Raw genomic sequence first — 22,563 nt, forward strand, 5'->3', positions numbered from 1 at the left:
TGTAAACATCTTGCCAGAAAGCAGTGAGCTTAGGGCAGGACCAGAAGATGCGGAGTCTTGTGCCTTCCCCCTGTCCACATCTCCAACATCCATCTGAAGCCAACGGTATTATTTTATGAATCTGGGTAGGGGTCCTTAGCAGCATGTGAGTATCTTATAATTGCATTCTGGAGGTGATTTAATGATGACATATAAATGAAAGACATATTTTTGGGTTTGACCAGTTGAGAATGTTGTGGACATTGGGCCATTGGGGTGGATAAATGGGCATAAAAAAGTGTCCAAGGCAGTAATCCTCAGAGCATAATCTTTCAAAGTTTGTTCATTGGCGTTGGAAGTCACGGCAGAGTAAAAGAGTAAAAGTGTAGAAAATAAGGACTGCTAGAATTTTTTTCACACATCACAACAAACAACGAAAATGTTGTGGGGTTTCCTCGAATCTGGCAAATGTCTTCTGACTACATACACACTGCCAGAATTATGTCACAAATGCCTTATTGATTTGTCTCGATTGTCTACTATGAAATAAATATATTTGAATTGGGACAATGCACACAATTCATGCCTAGGGAATCAATAAGTGTTCCTCTAAAATGCAACAAAAGTTAAAAGCAAAGCACCCCCCACAGTAAGATGGAATTTGCATTTACAATTTGTGGTGATACTATGTGTTACATGTGGAACAGACATTGTCATGCCCCACCCTCAACCCCTGCCCAGGTGCATAGCGTGTCCTATGTGTAAATTACTAGTGTAATAAAACTAATAGCACCTAGAAAAACATAGCATATTGTTAGCTGAAAATATTGCATGCGGGTTCACGTGGCGTTTTCATCACATTGTTGCTGGTATATCTTAACTTGCCGCTGTTATTGTGTTTGAGGTTATTTTCTTTCCTTTCATAAATAGTGATACCCCACAAACAAAAAAAAGGGTTTCTACATGCGGAGATGTTTAAGAAAAGTACAACCGTAAAATAAAATAGAAATCTGAGATTGGTGAGATAGATAGAGGCTTCAGTGCCTTCCGCAAATAAACCTTTTTTTTTTTTTTTAAATGAACAGCACAAGATGTAATGATTACCACTTTCCTTGGACAGCAGGGATCAGGGATTAGATAGCAAGTTCAAAATATGAGAGCAGAAACCACTGGGAGGAGTAGAACAAGAGCTGGAGAAAATATGCACAATAAAAACAGTGTTCAGAGAGTGGATGTGCTTAAAGCAGAACAGGGACTGTAGAGTGGACACAAAAGAAGAGGAAACTGGGGCAGTATGAGAGGAAAGTGGGGACTCGAGAGCTGGCACAGAAAGAGTGGTTACCAGAAAACAGACACAGAAAGAGGACTTTGGCACCAAGGAACAGACACAGTAAAGCCCCAGGTTCGGATGGTCTAACCCCTAATATTATATAAATATCTATTGCCAATCATTACCCAGTATTTTTTTTTATCTTCTTTTAATGGCCTAACTAACAGTCAATCTTTCCTCACAGATACTATTTATGCTCCCCTGACAGTCTTTCTTAAACCAGGGAAGGAACTGACATATTGCACTAGCTACAGACCAGTCTCTCCTTTTGTGATGTTGAAATTTTTGCCAAAACCTTTGCAAACTGCTTGTAGCCCCTACTGCCAGGTATCATCCATCTTGACCAAACAGTTTTTACCCCAATTAGAAAGGCCAATGACAACACGGCCTGAACCTTGAACCTGATTCATTACGCTAAAAAGAAGGCCATTCCAATGCATCTGCTTTCAACGGATGCAGAAAAGGTCTTCAATCGTGTAGACTGGCTATTTTTTAGAACAAAGCTCTGTTCATTGCTATTGGGATTCTACTGTCAGTGTAAAGTATCAGTGTAGTGTGAATATGGCGACAGTGCTGTGTGAGTGTAGTGCAACTTTTCATTTTTACTTTTGTGTCAGTTTAGTGTGAATAAAGTAATAGTGCAGCGTGAGTGTAGCGCGACTGTTTATTTTTACTGTAGTGTCATTTTAGTGTTTCATGGCAGGTTACCTGCAGTATATTGATGTGTGTCAGTGTAGAGTGGAAGGGCAGTTTTACTTCAGTATAGTAGTGAATCAGAGAAGTTTTACTGAAGTATATTGAAGTGCATCAGTGCACTTTTACTGCAGTAAATTGAAGTGCGTTAGTGCATGTTAACTGCAGTATATTGAAGTGCGTTAGTGCACATTTACTGAAGTATATTGAAGTGAGTTAGTGCGCGTTTACTGCAGTATATTGAGGTGCGTTAGTGCACGTTTACTGCAGTATATTGAAGTGCGTTAGTGCACTTTTACCTCAGTATATTGAAGTGCGTTAGTGCACCTTTACTGCAAATATACTTAAGTGCATTAGTGCACGTTTACTGCAGTATATTTAAGTGCGTTAGTGCACTTTTACTGCAGTATATTGAAGTGTGTTAGTGCACGTTTACTGCAGTATATTGAAGTGAGTTAGTGCACGTTTACTGCAGTATATTGAAGTACGTTTGTGCAATTTTATGGGAGTATATTGAAGTGTGTTAGTGCGTGTTTACTGCAGTATATTGAAGTGCATCAGGGTACTTTTACAGCAGTATATTAAAGTGCGTTATTGCACTTTTACGGCAGTATATTGAAGTGTGTTAGTGCCCTTTTACTGCAGTATATTGAAGTGTGTCAGGGTACTTTCACAGCAGTATATTGATGTGCGTTAGTGCACTATTATGGCAGTATATTGAAGTGCATTAGTGCACCTTTACTGCTGTATATTAAAGTGCGTTAGTGCACTATTATGGCAGTATATTGAAGTGCGTTAGTGCACTTTTACTGCAGTATATTGAAGTGCTTTAGTGCACTTTTACTGTAGTATATTGAAGTGTCTCAGTGCACTTTTACTGCAGTATATCGATTTGTGTTAGTGCACTTTTACTGCAGTATATTGAATTGCGTTATAGTGCACTTTTACTGTAGTATATTGAAGTGCCTTAGTGCACTTTTACTGCAGTATATTTTAGTGTGTCAGTGCAGTGTGTCTATGTAATTAGTACTCAACTTAAAGTGCACCAAACACCACTTTCCATTAATTAAAGTGCATCCAAGTACACATTTCCCGTCTCTATTACATTTCGGTAATAAGCCCAGCCCATCATGTCTGGAAGGCCAACAAGGTGAGACAGACATTCACATGGCACTGTGAGGGGGCCAGCAGCATATGTGTCCACAGGCAATGAGTGGAGAACAGCCATCCTATTCCATCACATTGTGAAGCTGTTATCTCCTAACCCACTTCCCACAGCTCAGCTTTCTAAACCTTTTTTAGCACATGTGCAGCTGATAGCACTGTTTCAATTTACAAACTTTGCCTCAAGCAGATCAAGCACGGCAAAAACACTAGCCATTTGGGTACCACATGCTTGACAAGGCATTTAACCTCCCACCACTCTGCCTGTTGGCAAGAGCACCTAAAAGTCACACAAAAGGGATGCACTTCTACTCCTTCACACTCCTCACCTTTCAGGTCTACCCCTGCTATATCTCATGACCTCTCAGAAGCCTCCACTGAGAGGGATGATGGTATAGCAAAGGGTGTCACAGGTCCTTCCAGCATGTCTGCCAGAAGCACACCACCAGCTATTGACCATAGCAGGCACATTCTCTGCCCCAAATGCTGCAGCGAAAAAAAAAAAATACAGTCACTGCCACCCATATGCCAGCATCTAAATTCAAACATGTCAAATATGCTGGCTTTGCAACTCCTGCCTTTCTGGTGGATTCTGCCCCTTTCCGTGATTTTGCAGAATGTGCTGTACCACAATGTCAGGTTCCTAGTCGCTATTTAATTGCACATAAGGCCATTTCAGCTTTGTGCCATCACTGGGAAGGCAATGTCGTGGCATCGTTGGGCAAGACAGCCAGCCGCAAGGTCCATGTTACTGCTGACACATGGTCAGGGATGATATATTTGATTCACAGCACACTGGGTAACTCTGCTTGCAACTCAGAAGGATGCAGGACAGGGCTCAGTGCTGCAGCTTGTTTTGCCGCCACATCTCCATACAGCTGGTGGAAATGATGATGCAAAATGTGTCACCTCCATCCCCTCCTCCTCCTTTATGCCCTCCTCTGCTGAATTGTCCTATGAACCACCAGTACCCCCTAGGCAACACCGGAGCATAGATTCTTTCAGCTCTGCAGAGACAGGCCCATAGGTGGTTTAAGCTACGGCAGCTGGAGCCAGGAATAATGGTGTGCGATAATTGCACTGATCTCCAGATTACCCCTTTAGACAGGGAAAGTTGACATATGTGCCATACCTCAATTTAGTGGTGCAGCGTTATTATTTGTGACATGCCTACCAGGTGGAACTAAACTTTGGCAATGCTGCAGCAGCTGCACATGCAGCAGAGAGGCATCAACGAGTACCTGTGTGAGTATGGCACAACAACAGGCTCAGGCTAGCTCAGCTTTTTTTTCTCCACGTCAATGGCCGCTGATAAAGGATGCATGCACTGTACTTTCACCATTTGAGGAGGCGACAAGGATAGTGAGCCGTTACAATGCATCAGTGATACAATCATTGTTGTGTTCCTGCTGGAGCAGGCTCTGCATGCCATTATGGACAGGGCACTCGTGGCAGAGCAGCAGCAGGAAGAAGACATCCTTTCCTCTCAAGGACCACTTTATGCAGAGTTCTGTTCACTATTCTTCCGGTGCCACGGAACACACAAGAAGAGGAAGAGGATTTTGGCAGTTTTGCAGGCATTGAAGCAGAGGAACACATACCTCAAAAAACATACCTCAAACCCGTCCCCAGAACCCTAGTAGTATGTGACTAGGAAGAGGCAGTTCCAGATACTGCAATCCTCAGTGACCCCAGGGACTCTGCTTCTCATGCCTCAGCAAACTTGTGGTGCATGGGCTCCCTCAAGGGGAAAAAAAATACCAAGACATTCTTGATACAAATCTGCTGCCATCCACCAGGATGATGAAGATGAAATGAGGGTGGACATTTCAGCAAAACAATGATGCCAAACACAAAGCCAAGAAAACTCTCAATTAGTTTTAAAGAAAGAAAATAAAGCTGCTAAAATGGCCCAGCCAATCACCTGACTTGAATGCAATAGAAAATCTATGGAAAGAACTAAAGATTAGAGTTCATAGAAGAGGCCCACGGAACCGTCAACATTTGAAGACTGTGTGGAAGAATGGGCCAAAATCCCACCTGAGCAATGCATGAGACTAGTTTCTCCATACAGGAGGCATCTTTAGGCTGTCATTACCAACAAAGGATTTTGTACGAAGTATTAAATAAAGTTCAGTTAGCGTGTTTAATACTTTTTCCCTGTGTCATACTGTTTTATTACACAACTCAATTTCTGAACTGATTTGTTTTGGTTTCTTTGTATGTATGGATTGCATGGGTTGTTGCTGACATGTGGTGAAAATATAATGTCAATATCACCCTTAGAAATCTATTTACCTAGAAAAATGGTGACGTGTTCAATACTTCTTTTACTCGCTGTGTATGTATGTGTGTATAGTAATTTTAACTGTTTGCAATGTTTACATTTGTGGGCGTGACTTACGTATGCGTTCGCTTCTGCAAGCAATGATGGATGGGGCGCTTTAATTTTTTTTTTTTTATTCTAATTAATTTTTTCTTACACTGTTCCTTTAATTTTTTTTTTGTTGCTGTCACAAGGAATGTAAGAGTAATAAGCAGTGACAGCCACTCTTTATGGAGGGATCTGGGGTCTATAGGACTCCAAACCCCTCCTCTTGGGAAAGTGGCACCAGAGAACGAGGTGCAAAAGGATAGGAGAGTGGGGACCAGAGAACATATAAAGAGAGGAGATTGGGAATAGAGAACAAATCTAGACATGTGCAGAACAAAAAAAATTGTTTAATTTCATCTCGATTTGTTTTTTGCATAAATTTGTTTAGTTAAATTAGTTTAATCCATTTAATTAGTTTTGGGAATTCTTTTTATTTTTTCATATTCAAATCAATTAAAATTTTCCAAATTCGAATAGGATTCAAATTCATTTTGAATAGTTTTAAAATTCAAACAGTTTTTAAATTTGAAAAGTTTTCAAATTCGTTAAATTTTTGATTTGTTTCCAAATTTCCAAAAACAATAAAATAGAAAAGAAGACACAGGAATATAATAGAAAAAATAGTGTAGAATAGAGAAGAATATAAAAGAAAATAAAAGAGTAGAATACAATAGAGTAAAACAGTACAAAATGGAATAGAAAATAAAAGAATAGAATAGAATAGAAAAAGAATAGAATAAAATAAAATAGAAAAAATAGAAACCATCTTCTGAAATTCAAATGGAAAAAGAATAGAATACAAAAGAATAGAATTTAAAAAAAATAGAATAGAATAGAAACAATACAACCATTTCAAAAATTTCAAATAGAATAAATTTAAACTTGAATAGAATGGAAAAGAATAGTTTAGAATAGAAAAGAACAGAATAGTACAGAAAAAAAACAATAGAATAGAATGGAATATAAAGAATATAACCATCTTAATATTCTAATCTATTTAAATTTGAATGGATTCTATTTGGATTTGGGAAAATGGTTATATTCTTTCTATTCTATTCTATTGTTTTTTTTTTAAATTCTGTTCTTTTTTATTCTATTGTATTCTATTCAAAATTCGAATTTCGGAAGATGATTATATTTGTTCTATTCTATTCTTTTCTATTCTAAAATATGCTGTAGTTTTTCTATTTTATTTGAATTTATTATTTTCTATTATATTCAAATGCGAATTGATTCTATTTGAATTCTGGGACATTTAAATTTATTCTATTCTATTCTATTGTTTGTTAATTCTATTCTTTTCTGTTCTATTCTTTTTTCCATTCTATTCTTTTCTATTCTATTCTTTTCTTATGTATTAAAGTTCAAATTTATTCTATTTAAAATTTTGAATTTCAGAAGATGGTTATATTCTTTATATTTTCATCAATTACTTTTATTCTATTCTATTCTATTCTATTCAAATTCAAACTTATATTCAAAATTTGAATTTCGAAAGAGGATTATATTTGTTCTATTCTATTCTATTTTATTCTATTCAGTTTTTTCTATACTATTCTGTTATTTTCTATTCTATTCTGAATTTCAGAAGATGGTTATATTCTTTATATTTTCATCAATTTTTTTTATTATATTCTAATTTATTCTATTCATGTTCAAACTTATTATATTCAAAATTTGAATTTCGCAAAATGATTATATTCGTTCTATTCTATTCTATTTTATTATATTCAGTTTTTTCTATACTATTCTGTTATTTTCTATTCTATTCTAATCTATTTTTTATGTTCTATTCAAATTCCAATTGATCATATTTGAATTCTGGGACATGGTTATATTTATTCTATTCTATTGTTTTTTTAATTTTATTCTTTTCTATTCTAATCTATTCTATTCTTTTTTAAATATTTATTCTATTCTTTTCTTATGTATACTAATTCAAATTAATTCTATTTAAAAATTCTAATTTAAGAAGATGGTTATATTCCTTATATTTTGTTCAACTTTTTTTATTTTATTATTTTCTATTCTATTATTTTCTATTCTATTCAAACTCAAATTTATTCTATTCAAAATTTGACTTTCAGAAGATGATTATATTCGTTCTATTCTATTCTAGTCTTTTTTTCTATACTATTCTGTTATTTTTTTTTTTTTTATTCTAATCTATTCTATTCCATTTCGAGTTGATTCTATTTGAATTCTGGGACATGGTTATATTTATTCTAGTCTATAGTTTTTTCAAGCCTATTCTTTACTATACTATTTTTGTTTTCTATTCTATTATTTTCTTATGTATTTGAATTTGAATTTATTCTATTTAAAAATTTGAGTTTCAGAAGATGGTTATATTCTTTATATTTTATTCAGTTCTTTTTTTATTCTGTTCTATTCTATTTTTTCAAATACTATTCAAATTCAAAAATGATCTGAATTCGAAAACTATTTAGAATTTGAAAATTATTCCAAATTGATTTGAATCAATTCAAATTCGAATTTCAGCCACATTTTTTTCCATTACTTTTGGGGTTCATTTAAATTTGGTACTATTGTAATTGGAAATTTTGGGTACATCCAAATTTAGGAAAACTGAAAATTTGTCTGAATTTCGGTTCGGAACAAAATTAACTGCACATGTCTAAACAAATCTAGACTTGGCAGAATATAGACCAGAGACAGGGAAAGCAGGAGAGAAGAATGAGGAAAGGAGAGCAGGGGCAGAAGGATAGGAGAGTAAGAACATGGAGAGCAGGCACAGAAGGATAGGAGAACAGAGACTACAGAGCAGGAGCAGAAGTAAAAAGTGGGGATAGGAGAGTAAGCACAGAAGGAAAGGAGAGTGAGAATCCTGGAAAGATCTCAGAAAGAGAATGGAGACTAAAAGCCAGGCACAGAAAGAGAGTTATTGCTAAATGGGCGGCACAGTGGTGTAGTGGTTAGCACTTTCACCTAGCAGCAAGAGAGTCGCTGGTTCAAATCCCAACCATGACACAACCTGCCTGGAGTTTGGATGTTCTCCCTGTGCCTGCGTGGGTTTCCTCTGGGTACTCCGGTTTCCTCCCACACTCCAAAGACATGCTGGTAGGTTAATTGGATCCTGTATAAAAAATTGGCCCTACTATGAATGTGAGTTAGGGACCTTAGATTGTAAGCTCCTTGAGGGCAGGGACTGATGTGAATGTGCAATGTATATGTAAAGTAGGAAGCATTGAATAGGTACATAAAGGTCTGCTGTAGATAGCAAATACTAATGACGCGGAGGCCAGGGACGGAAAGGACATAGAACTAGAAGAGTGGAGACTGTACAATGACAACAAAAGAAGAAACCTAAAAGGTGGGTGCAGAAGTGTGTATAGAAGAGAAAAGAGGGCCCATGGTTGACTTAACCAGTGCCCTGTGTGAGAGGAAACGGGAGAGGAGCAAAAAAAAATAAGCATTCCCCTGAGAGTAGGAACAAAGGAGGACAGTGTGGCCTATATATGAAAAAGAAATCTGACAACAGTGTGGTAGAGGGCACAGATAATGAAAGAAGGTACTCATGAGAGAGGAGTCTGATGGCATCAAGAGAGAAGGCACGGAGGATGGCAGCAGGCACGGAGGATGGCAGCAGGCACTTATGAGAGAAATGTCTGTTGATAGTGTAGAAAAAGTCACAGAGACCTGGTTCTCAAGAGAGCAAAGTCTGATGACAGACAAAGGAGGAGAAGCTTAGGAGTTTGAAAAGAGGGGCAACACAAAGAACAGCAGTAAATTACCACTATTGTAGGAAAGAAAATAGAGGTGGTTTGCAGAAAAAGGGTGAAAAGAAACTACAGTGGACCTATAGGTTTTGAGAGCAGAACAACTGGCCTCTAAGACGTCTGAAACAGAGTATGAGTATGCCGATAACTGTAAAATTTAGATTTTAAACATAAATATTACGGTAATAAAGATTATTCTACTCATCCTTTTTTGGCTTCAAAAATCCTCATATTGGGAGCCTGAAAGATAAAACACTCCTCCCATGACCTTTTCTGGTATGGCAAGGTTTATTTCATGCTACAAATTGAATTATTTACGTAGTCTTATAAATAATGGAATAAAACAAGTGTGTGACCTAAATACAAAGTTAAACCAACCTTTGTCAATCATAATATCAAACATCTTAATGAGGTAGTATAAACTAGGTAAGCACTGCTTACCTTCTTCCCAGAGGGAGACTTTTAATGTAGCAAATATATAGACATATCGGCAATGACCTTGTTTTCTGTCAACCAACCAGCCAGATAGTCTGTCACCTGTGAATGACGCAGCAGACATCTGAAAATGAACAAACTAGACATATGCCTTCTGTGGATTTCCGTTTGTTGACTTGTGGCATGCCTACGTATGGTTTAATGTCAACTCTGTGGTTGTCACCAATAATCCATTGAATCAGCAGGCACAGCAGCCCTTTGGTTAGGGTGCTTTCTTGAAGATGGCAACCACCATTTATGTACAGGCTTAACTGGCATATAAACTATAAAAAGAAAGCCAAAATAGATCAGTTAATAGGGAAAAATGATTTCCTGCCCAGCAGGTAAGTAAGGAGGATGTCATGTATCCAGATAAATGAAGAGTGATAACACCACTCAGGCTAGTCAAAGTCCACGATCCAAGGTGGGTGCTGAACTTCAGCTTGCCACCAGGAGAAGCGTGAAAGAAGAAAATGGTCGTACACCACCACGGAATCCAATGAAGAAAAGTTCTTTATTCACATAAGTGGTACAAGGTACAGCAGGGTAGGACAGTAGACGCGTTTCACATGACTGCTACGTGCTTGTTCACTAGTAGTAGGTAGTAAACAAGCATGTAGCAGTCATGTGAAACGCGTCTACTGTCCTACCCTGCTGTACCTTGTACCACTTATGTGAATAAAGAACTTTTCTTCATTGGATTCCGTGGTGGTGTACGACCATTTTCTTCTTTCATGTATTCAGATAGATTTATTGAATGTGGACACTACTCATCTTACTTCTAAAAGGTAAAGTGCACTTTCACAAAGACTATCACAGTAGCTAATTAGGGATTGCTGGACAGCTGGGAGCTCTAAAGATCTTGTAATAGCCTCTATTCAAAAGTACAGCTGGAAGGGATAGCAGAATAAATAGAATGGGTCCCTTTAAACAGATCTCATCTTCATATGTAACAACTGGTAAAACATTTTTGTAATTTATTTTTATAGTTACTAATTTGTTTTCTTTTACAACGCAGGTTGTGCTAGATGCTGAAAAAATATTTATGCCAAAACTGCCTCAAGGATCAAAGATGAACCCTGGAAGTTCTCAGGACCTCTATGAAGTTTGCGTCTGTCCTGATGGAAGACTCTACCTATCTGTGGCTGGGTCGACATCCACTTGCCAAGAATACAGCCGTGACTGTCAATAAAGGACTTCTTTGAACCACTGGAAATTTGCAGCCCCTTTTATAGAACGTGGAAACTTTCACTTTGTTTGTTGGAACAAAACTCATTGAGAATTTAGTTACTAAAACTACAAAATGTGTGGGATATTTATTTGTATCTGGAAACACACTTTTATGAAAAATAAGGAAATATTTTTTTAGACACTGTAAAATAGCACAAGTTAATTCGGACTTGGAAATAAAACATCATTCATTGGTCTTGGCTAGTACCAGAAAAATTAAGAGCCGTAGCTCCTGGAGCTCAGCCACTTAATAAAATGAGTATTTTGTCGCGTCACTGAACTGTTACACCTTCATTGAACTGAGTAATTAATTGAAAACCATTCTCATTTTTTTCTCCTAATTCAAATACTTTTCTGCTTGTACCACATTTTATGGTATTAATACGATCTTAATGATCTGTTTCCAATATTTGAAACAAAAGAATAGGTGCCAGCAATATACTATGCAACCTACCCTGCAATAACATATTATGCAGTCTGCTGTTTTTATTGTATGTTATTTTTGTGGTATATTTTACACTTCTAAATTTGTGTTTGGTGGCAACTGATAAAAGGACAAAAAGCTAGCATATACAACTTCTTTTAGATGTGATGAAATATTTAAATTCCAATTTTACTGGCTAGTACTTTTGAGAATTATCCTCTCTTGTATCTCAACTTTCATATTTGTCCACCACTTTGATAGTGGAGTTCAGACCTGTGTCATAGTTTTGTTCACTTCAGATGGCTTTTCACTCCTATACTATTCTGTATGTACAGTATCTCACAAAAGTGAGTACACCCCTCACATTTTTGTAATCATTTTATTATATCTTTTCATGTAACAACACTGAAGAAATTACACTTTGCTACAATATAAAGTAGTGAGTGTACAGATTGTATAACAGTGTAAATTTTAAGTCCCCTCAAAATAACTCAACACACAGCCATTATTGTCTAAACCGCTGGCAACAAAAGTGAGTACACCCCTAAATTAAAGTGTCCAAATTGGGCCCAAAGTGTCAATAGTTTGTGTGGCCACCATTGTTTTACAGCACTGCCTTAACCCTCTTGGGCATGGAGTTCACCAGAGCTTCACAGTTTGCCACTGGAGTTCTCTTTTGCTCCTCCATGATGACATCACAGAGCTGGTTGATGTTAGAGACCTTACGCTCCTCCAACTTCCGTTTGAGGATGCCCCACAGATGCTTGCTCAATAGGGTTTAGGTCTGGAGACATGCTTGGCCAGTCCATCACCTTTACCCTCAGCTTCTTTGGCAAGGCATTGGTTGTTTTGGAGATGTGTTTGGGGTCATTATCATGTTGGAATACTGCCTTTCGGCCCAGTCTTCAAAGGGAGGGGATCATGCTCTGCTTCAGTATGTCACAGTACATGTTGGCATCATGGTTCCCTCAATAAACTGTAGCTCCCCAGTTCCGGCAGCACTAATGCAGCCCCAGACCATGACACTCCCACTACCATGCTTGACTGTAGGCAGGACACATTTGTCCTGGTACTCCTCACCTGGTTGCCACCACACGCACTTGACACCATCTGAACCAAACAAGTTTACCTTGGTCTCATCAGACCACAGGACATGGTTCCCGTAATCATTGTCCTTAGTCTGCTTGTATTCAGCAAACTGTTAGCGGGCTTTCTTGTGCATCATCTTTAGAAGATGCATTCGTTCTGGGATGACAGCCATGCAGACCAATTTGATGCAGTGTGCAGAGTATGGTCTGAGCACTGACAAGCTGACCTCTCACCCCTTTAACCTCTGCAGCAATGCTGGCAGTACTTGTCTATTTTCCAAAGACAACCCTGGATATGATGCTGAGCATGTGAACTCCCCTTCCTTGGTCGACCATGGCGAGGCCTGTTCTGAGTGGAACCTGTCATGTTAAACCACTGTATGTGTCAGGACCCAGACTTGAACCTGGGACCTCCACTGTGTCTGGCAATGACTGCTTACTGAGCCACCTGGAATGCTGGACAGCTCCCTGGACTAATCCTTGAATGATCCTGCAGTGATTCTTAATTGCCTTGAACCTTGAACCCTTTGCTCCTCCCATGAACTTCCTGATTTAAGCCATGTCTCTGCACTTCCTGTTTGCCAGAATATTGTGCCTTCACCAACCAATATCTCGCTTGTCTCTCCTGCTTCCGTCCGTATCTTCGCTAACATTTGTTATCAACATTTGGCTTGTTCCTCGACTACGCTTCTGCTTAATCCCAACCTGCGACTACTCATTACTGACCTTTGGCTACTCCTTGACTACACTTCTGCTTGATTCCCACCTCCTATATCTGCTACCGGACCCTGGCTTGCTCACCTCCTGTTTGGGCGATCCTGAGGACTGCGACCTGGTACTAACACGCAGCATAATACATCTCCACCATCAGGAGCACTGATGAACACCGGTTAGTACTTAGATTCAGGTGAGCCTGTGTCATCTGCCAAGGTGACCTGTGTTTCTATCCTGCTGGTTCCTGTGTGAGCTGCCACTGCTATAGCTACTGGTCTTCGAGCCTGACCCCTGATCGTGACAGTATGTCTTGGCCACCGTGCTGAAGCTTAGTTTCAGGATCTTGGTAAACCTCCTATAGCCTAGGCCATCTTTCTGTAGAGTAACAATTCTTTTTTTTTAGATCCTCAGAGTTCTTTGCCATGAGGGGCCATGTTGAACTTCCAGTGACCAGTATGAGAGAGTGATAACCCCAAATTTAACACACTTGCTCCCCATTCACACCTGAGACCTTGTAACACTAACGAGTCACATGACACCGGGGAGGGAAAATGGCTTTTTGGGCCTAATTCGAACATTTTCACTTAGGGGTGTACTCACTTCTGTTGCCAGCGGTTTAGACATTAATGGCTGTGTGTTGAGTTATTTTGAGGGGACAGCAAATTTACACTGTTATACAAGCTGTACCATCACTACTTTACATTGTAGCAAAGTGTAATTTCTTCAGTGTTGTCACATAAAAAGATATAATAAAATATTTACAAAAATGTGAGGGGTGTACTTACTTTTCTGAGATACTGTGTGTATTCCAAAAATGTTTTGTCCCAGGGTCACCCGCTAGAAAATGGCAGCTTTTAGTAGAGATACTTTGAGAACTAAGGCCCACTCTAAACTTACAGCACTTTTGAAAATGATGAACGTAAAAAAAAAATTGATTTCACCAGATGTCAAGGCTTTCCTAAACTGGTTGAGTTCATGTGGATTCAGGTAGAAAATTTTTCAAGCTGTTTAATGGATCTTAAAATTGTATGGAGCATTTAACCCTGATTTGAGATAAAACCAAAGCTGTTCCTTCAGTATAGGGAACACACTAATGACTGTATCTATCATTAAATCTTTTTTCAGATAGAGTAGGGAAAGGCTGGCTCAGTCAGGTGTTTATGCTGAGTCTCTGTTAAGGAGACTCACCCTCTCTATTTGTTCTGATGACCAGATCAGAACAAATAGATCTAAAGTGACAGGAAAACCTAAATTTTACAGTTAGGTTACATTATCATATTAGGGACATACAGCAGATTGCTCGAGCAAGTATCTGGATTCTTCTGGTTGGAATCAGAGGTGTAAGTGAACAACTGCAGCCAAGAAGCCTGTAGAATGCAATGATAGGCTGATATGTGCTGTGGCTATTTGCCACATCCAGCAGTTACCTGTAGTTAGGGACAGATATTCAAACTTGAACGCAATATTTCTGTGTGCAGGGAAGATCATCTATGCCAAACCATGCTGGATGTGTAGATATATGCGAATAGCCATGGCTTCTGTTAGCCTGTCATTGCTATGTAAAAAAAAAAGAAAAAAAAAGATTTGACTACAGATATACTTTAAGTTATCACCACCATATTTTGATAGAATATTTTCTCGTTAATTTTAATGGTTCCCTATCCCTATATCTAAATGAACATTTTCCAAAAATGATGATTTGACAGGTGACATTTTCAGACTTGAGAAGAATTCCCTGTTTTGGATGTCCTATTATTATCCCTTATGCTGGTGATGTTTACTTGTGTGCACACCTATTGATATACATGTATATGTCTTTTTTAAATCTGAAAAAAGAAAAATGACCAGGTGGTTGGGTCATGAATACACAAGTCTGCAGATATTTTTCTGAGAATAATAGATAATTAAAAATCCTGCCCATCCTTCCATTTCTCTGAGGAAGGTTGGGCAGGATCTCAGTGCCATGCTGTAGATGCAGTATTTCTCATCCTTTATCCTCTCTAGAAAAATATAGGGATCCAGCAAAGGAAGATATTCTTGTGCAATAATGAGCACCTCCGACTGCCTAAAATAATTATCACTCTCGATCACAAAGATTGCAAGTGTTGCTCAAAACTTTACTAGTGTCTCACCCTCATCTGTGAGCAGTTTAACCCCTAATACAGGCTGAAAATATAAACTGAGATGGACTATTGTAAACGTGTGTACAGAATAGATTGAACCAAAGTAGACCAATAGATGTGTATAACTAGTGCCCAATTAATTGTTATTGGAAATGTGCCTACTCAGTAAAATTAAAAGATGTCAAAGATCATCAACAACTTTCTTTGAGGGTATGATAATCCATCTACACAGCCAAGCATAACTCTCCAATACAATATGTGTAGTAGTGTCATCATTAGGGAGGAGGGAAATTTGAAATTTTGTGAAAATTGGGAGTTTATGAAAAAAGTTTAGCATATTGTATAGGAGTAATTTGGGAAGGAGAAATTAGGGTGGTTTCTAGTGTTTTTTTACGAGTGCCAATCCATGGCTTGTGAGGGTTACAGACGCTGCTTTCAGCTATCTTGGACTCGTTTTTATGCCAAAGAATTGCCACTAGCCATGTTTTTATTTTATATTTTTTACAAAAAGAAAACCCAAGCAGTGAAAAAAAGAGTAAAAAATTTAAAACTACACAGCACAATTAAGCAAATATATTACATTTTTAAAAAATCCAGTAAATGAAGCACATCTAAGCAGTATAACAAAATCTCTGATATCCTTCTCTAGTCATTTTCAGCCTTTCAGGTTTAAACCATGAACTTCCCTTCATGTGTATTTATTTATTTTTTACAGTCAATTTAGGCAGCCCTTTACATACTGTATACAGTGGGCACGGAAAGTATTCAGACCCCCTTAAATTTTTCACTCTTTGTTATATTGCAGCCATTTGCTAAAATCATTTAGTTTCATTCTTCTTCCTCATGAATGTACACATAGCACCCCATATTGACAGAAAAACACAGAATTGTTGACATTGTTTCAGATTTATTAAAAAATAAAAACTGAAATATCACATGGTCCTAAGTATTCAGACCCTTTGCTCAGTATTTAGTAGAAGCCCCCTTTTGATCTAATACAGCCAGGAGTCTTTTTGGGAAAGATGCAACAAGTCTTTCACACCTGGATTTGGGGATCCTCTGCCATTCCTCCTTGCAGATCCTCTCCAGTTCTGTCAGGTTGGATGGTAAACGTTGGTGGACAGCCATTTTTAGGTCTCTCCAGAGATGCTCAATTGGGTTTAAGTCAGGGCTCTGGCTGGGCCATTCAAGAACAGTCACGGAGTTGTTGTGAAGCCACTCCTTCGTTATTTTAGCTGTGTGCTTAGGGTCATTGTCTTGTGGGAAGGTAAACCTTCGGCCCAGTCTGAGGTCCAGAGCACTCTGGAGAAGGTTTTTGTCCAGGATATCCCTGTACTTGGCCGCATTCATCTTTCCCTCGATTGCAACCAGTCGTCCTGTCCCTGCAGCTAAAAAACACCCCCACAGCATGATGCTGCCACCACCATGCTTCACTGTTGGGACTGTATTGGACAGGTGATGAGCAGTGCCTGGTTTTCTCCACACATACCGCTTAGAATTAAGGCCAAAAAGTTCTATTTTGGTCTCATCAGACCAGAGAATCTTATTTCTCACCATCTTTTAGTCCTTCAGGTGTTTTTTAGCAAACTCCATGCAGGCTTTCATGTGTCTTACACTGAGGAGAGGCTTCCGTCGGGCCTTTCTGCCATAAAGCCCCGACTGGTGGAGGGCTGCAGTGATGGTTGACTTTCTACAACTTTCTCCCATCTCCTGACTGCATCTCTGGAGCTCAGCCACAGTGATCTTTGGGTTCTTCTTTACCTCTCTCACCAAGGCTCTTCTCCCCCGATAGCTCAGTTTGGCCGGACGGCCAGCTCTAGGAAGGGTTCTGGTCGTCCCAAACGTCTTCCATTTGAGGATTATGGAGGCCACTGTGCTCTTAGGAACCTTAAGTGCAGCAGAAATCTTTTTGTAACCTTGGCCAGATCTGTGCCTTGCCACAATTCTGTCTCTGAGCTCTTCAGGCAGTTCCTTTGACCTCATGATTCTCATTTGCTCTGACATGCATTGTGATCTGGAAGGTCTTATATAGACAGGTGTGTGGCTTTCCTAATCAAGTCCAATCAGTATAATCAAACACAGCTGGACTCAAATGAAGGTGTAGAACCATCTCAAGGATGATCAGAAGAAATGGAAAGCACCTGAGTTAAATATGAGTGTCACAGCAAAGGGTCTGAATACTTAGGACCATGTGATATTTCAGTTTTTCTTTTTTAATAAATCTGCAACAATGTCAACAATTCTGTGTTTTTCTGTCAGTATGGGGTGCTATGTGTACATTCATGAGGAAGAAGAATGAACCTAAATGATTTTAGCAAATGGCTGCAATATAACAAAGAGTGAAAAATTTAAGGGGGTCTGAATACTTTCCGTACCCACTGTATATTGTACATTCACATTAGGCCCTCAAGGAAAGGAGCTTACAATCTAAAGTCTTTTACTCACATTCATACTAGTTTAGTTACCATATTGTCTTGACATTATAAGTGACATTGCTTATCTAAATTGATCTGTTTAGAACTTGTGGAGGCACCATTATCTATTGTTGTCATTTGTACAACATATTCTCTTCCTTCATACAGTTGTTTACATCCTTATTAATGAGAGGTGATCTATAATCATTGGGAGAATACAGTATGGCTAAATGCATTAAATGCTACCACTAATACCATTATTAAAACAGTGGCTGTGTTCCTTTATCTTTTATTAGACTATTCATTTTTATATTTTCTTTTTTGGCTCAAGTTCTGTGGGGGTTTAGTAGAACTAAACTTTCACAAAAGAATACTACTTTTGTAGAGTGGGGTAAGTAAAACAGGACTGCATTATTTTGCTTGCTAAATAGACACATATATATGCTTGTTATTTATTTTTTTTATTTTTTTCGAGGAGGGGGGGGGGGTGGTTCTCCCAGCCCCTGGCAAATTCTAAAGGCTGTTCATATGGACTTCCTCTGGATGTGTGCGCACTCCAGCAATGGCTTGACATCACAATTTACCCACAATTACAGCAGAATATGTCAGTGCACTGTGCATTGGTGCATATATAAACCTTGATTGTATGATTTGCAAAGAGAACATATTAAAAGAGGGATTTCACTTTTTGACATTAGAGAAACATGTACAGCAATGCATAGGGTTCAGATTTATTAATTAGCAACTGAACATAAGTGTTTATTAGTTTCTGAAGGTAGAGCTGCTCTTTAAATACCCTTTTAACAATTTATTCTTGGTTTCTGAAGTTGAGGTTTTTGCTATTATGCAAATATGATGATCTAAACCAGTCACCCACAATACTTTGTTGTCTGTATGTACCCATCTGGATGCCACCCACTGCCAGATTTAACATGTTCAGGAAAAAGAGTGGCCACAAACAGGCCTTAATGTGTATAATTCTTGTTCAATTTTTTTCACAGTGTTGAGAGAGTTTTGTAGATTTTGTGAAGTCACATTATTGCCATGATAACATTGGTTATGTTATACATACGTAAATAGTTTTCAGCGTAAGGGCTCTTTCAGACGGCCGCTCCGCTGCTTTTGTCCGCTGCGGGACTTTTTTTTTTTTCACGGAGCGGATGACATTTGTGTCATCCGCTCCGAATGCCCGCATATCATCCCATCCGTTTGTGGATGATATGCGGACATAATGTAAGTCTATTGCATTGCGGATGTCAGCGGATGACACCGCTGACATCCGATTTTCCTTCCTTTCCGTTTTTTGAACGGATGAAAAAATAGGGTTCTGTTCCGTTCCAAAAAACGGAACAGAACTGAAAGGAAGAAAATCGGATGTCAGCGGATGGTATTCCGCTGACATCCGCAGTGCCATAGACTTACATTATGTCTGCAAATCATCCGCAAAAAAATAGGATGATTTGCGGACAAGTGGAGCGGCCGTGTGAAAGAGCCCTAATTCATTAACATTTTGTATTTATGTTTTCATGCCTCCAAAATTTTAATAACCACAGCATTTATTTAGTAACATGTATGAATGGGGAAGGCATGACACCTCACCTCATTTTAGGCTTAACAACCAATCAGATTGTGACGGAACCGTCCAGCACCCAGCTTGAGTGCTTCCATCAGAATACAGCTTCCTCCAGTCTGAACATAGGAATCAGATATTATAGCTGAGCATACAAGACTAACCGACAATAGCTTGTATGAGAACTGGAACTGTTTATTGAAAACTCAGGGTATTTATAGTACACCAGATCAGGTGATTTAATTTATCTTCATAGATCTCCTGAGGATTATGGTTATTAAATATTTCTGTCCCAAGTGAAATAGCCTCTCCAAACCAGTCTGCAGGAGGGCTACCATATTTCCTCTGACCAGTAGCCTTTAACCACTTTACCACCGGAGGATTTTGCTGTCTTACGTCCAGGCCACTTTTTGCGATTCGGCACTGTGCGACTTTAAATGACAATTGTGTGGTCGTGCGACGCTGTACCCAAACTAAATTTACGTCCTTTTTTCCCACAAACAGAACTTTTGGTGGTATTTGATCACCTTTGCGATTTTTACTTTTTGCGCTAAAAACAAAAAAAGAGCGTAAATTTTGAAAAAATAACAATATTTTTCACATTTTTTATATGAAATTCCCCCCCCCCAAAAAATTTGTTTTCTGCTACATATTTTTGGTAAAAAAATTGCAATAAGCGTATTTTGATTGGTTTGCGCAAAAGTTATTGCGTTTACTAACTAAGGTAAAGATTTCTGTCATTTTTGGTGTTTTTTTTTTTAATGAGTAATGGCGGCGATCTGCGATTTTTTTTGCGGGACTGCAACATTGTGGCAGACAGATCCGCCCGTTTACACAAGCGGGCGGATCTCCAAACTCGATTCCCCGACGATCAGGGAAGAGCGGCGGTGATCACCGCCTCTACTCCCCTGGCCCGACTCCCGCTGTGACTGAATACAGCGGGAGCGAGCCTCCGGCGGCACGCGTACGCCGCCCACAAGGGGAGAAGTCCAGCGACGTAGGACGGGAACTAACCACTTTGCCGCAGTAGAGCTCGAGTGAGCGGTCGGCAAGTGGTTAAAAGATTAAAAATTACACCTTTCCATCCAATCCAGAAGGGACGCTTTATTGTCCTTATTCAGAAAAATAATCCAAGCCTTGCTCTAAGCATCCATTCTGTGGCTTTCCATCATTAGAGAATGATCTACTCGCTCCATGGGTCATAATCAGTGGGTAGGAGGGCTTGCCCCTATTCCTCTCTAAAAGCCCCTGTCCTGGTTGGATCTGTCACACAGATTTTATCATAGCCCTAAATGGTTATTGCTGATTACTTTATCCGCACAGCAAATTATTTTCCTTACACAGCAACACCATTAAAGCAGCTCTGTAATTATTAATACATCCTTAAATATACAGTTTTTTTTATTGCAAGCAGAGCAGGTACCTGAAGTGTATCTGGTATCAGCCTCATACAGTACCTGTACAGCAGGGGTGAAGGGTGAGGGCAGAAAGGACTACATAGAGCCAATATATTCACGTAGTGCTGAAAGGATGCTTGGTGACAGGAAGAGAAAGCAATGTGACAGAAATGAGCCCGTTACTGTGCTGCTTTTCCTTTCACTGTCCAGTAATAGGCTGGAGAGGGTCCAGGACTATCTGGGATCACGAGGTTTGGATTGAATGATGCTGGCCATTGGACAGAGAACATCTAGCAGCAAAAAAGGTACTGTGGAGGAAATCTCTGAATTGAAAGTGAATAATGTAACATAGCTAGTTTTGTTATTATATCTTTTAATAATCTGAAGCAGAACTTCAAGCAAAAATGAAAAGTTGAAGTTTTGTTTTCAGGTTTTTTTTTGATACAGCACCAAACACATTAGCTGCACGTAATAATGTGTATCGGCTGTCTCCAGTGATGTAAGGGTTAACAGCAGCCACTGCCACTGAAAAAAGTTGTGCTGACCCCCACATTTCCTATTCTGCCCTCTGTGGAGATCCTTTCATTCTGCCCCTTTTCCATTCACAGAACGGGCTGTACTGTGGTTGAATAGTAATACAAGCAATATGAATAACAAAGAGGGCAGAAGGGGCAGATGAGTAGCAACAGTTCTCAGTAGCAGTGGCTATTGATAACTTTCATAGTGCCAGAAGATAGCTGCTTAGGACACTAGCAGATGGCTATCACAGAAGGCACTGCAGAGAACACTTTTAGTAGAAACATCCACCAACAGGTAATGGGATGCACTCAATTTCAAATACCTAATGTGTGTGATACTGTATTCCAACTTCATCGTTAAATAATTTACAGTACTGTGCAAAAGTTTTAGGCAGGTGTGAAAACTGCTGTAAAGTACAAATGGTTTTAAAAATATATATTTCAATTGTTTATTTTTAGCAAATTACAAAATGCAAAGTGAGTGAACAGAAGAAAAATCTAAATCAAATCAATATTTGGTGTGACCACCCTTTGCCTTCAAACCAGCATCAATACCTCTAGGTACACTTGCACACAATTTTTAAAACTCAACAGGTAGGTTGTTCCAAACAACTTGGAGGGCTAACCACAGATCTATTGTAGATGTAGGCTGCCTCAAATCCTTCTGTCTCTACATGTAATTCCAGACAGACTAGATGATGATGATATCAGGGTTCCGTAAGGGCCAAACCATCACTTCCAGGACTCCTTGTTCTTCTTTACACTGAAGATAGTGCTTAATGACATTGGCTGTATGTTTGGGCTTGTTGTACTGCTGAAGTATAGATTTAGGGCCAATCACACACATCCCTGATGGTATGGCCTGATGGATAAGTATCTGCCTGTATTTCTCAGTTTCTCAGCAGTTTCAATAAGCAGATGAGAAAGCAGGTAATGTCATTTTATTGGTATATGGGTCCAGGGGGTGACCTGAAAGGCTGTAGGGTTCCAGACTAATGTGGGCAGGATTTTGACCACTCCAACTCTGGGCTCATGAAATTAGACAAGTCAGCTACCATTTAACTTTATTTGCCTTGGCACAGCTCTCTGCAGCGCCATCCCCTCAATACCTTAAAGTATAACTAAAGGCAAAACCTTTTTTTATTATTTATTTTATTTTTGGCTAGAGGAAAGAGGGAATAGAACACCTGTCAGTTTTTATTGCTGTCTGTGCCCCCGTTAGGGAGATTTGCCCACTCTATTTGTCCTGTCTACCATTATCATTGAAAGTGAAAGTAAAAAGAAAATCCCAAATTTTGGGTTGTCCTCAGAAAAGTAATAGTGGGGAAATC

General features: G+C 38.9%; 1 protein-coding gene across 2 annotated transcripts in view; it reads left to right on the forward strand.

The window, feature by feature from the left end:
* The window catches only part of SGCG (sarcoglycan gamma), a 300,854-nt gene extending 289,402 nt beyond the window's left edge, over positions 1-11,452 (forward strand). For both annotated transcript variants that reach the window (XM_082246683.1, XM_082246684.1), the window contains exon 8: positions 10,773-11,452. In XM_082246683.1, the coding sequence (XP_082102809.1) occupies positions 10,773-10,946 (174 nt within the window). In that variant the 3' untranslated portion in view covers positions 10,947-11,452. The remainder of the gene's footprint in view (positions 1-10,772) is intronic.
* The last annotated feature ends 11,111 nt before the right edge of the window (positions 11,453-22,563 follow it).

The sequence above is a fragment of the Pelophylax lessonae genome (assembly GCF_965119305.1).
Source record: "Pelophylax lessonae genome assembly, chromosome: 2".
In the NCBI taxonomy this organism is placed as follows: Eukaryota; Metazoa; Chordata; class Amphibia; order Anura; family Ranidae; genus Pelophylax; species Pelophylax lessonae.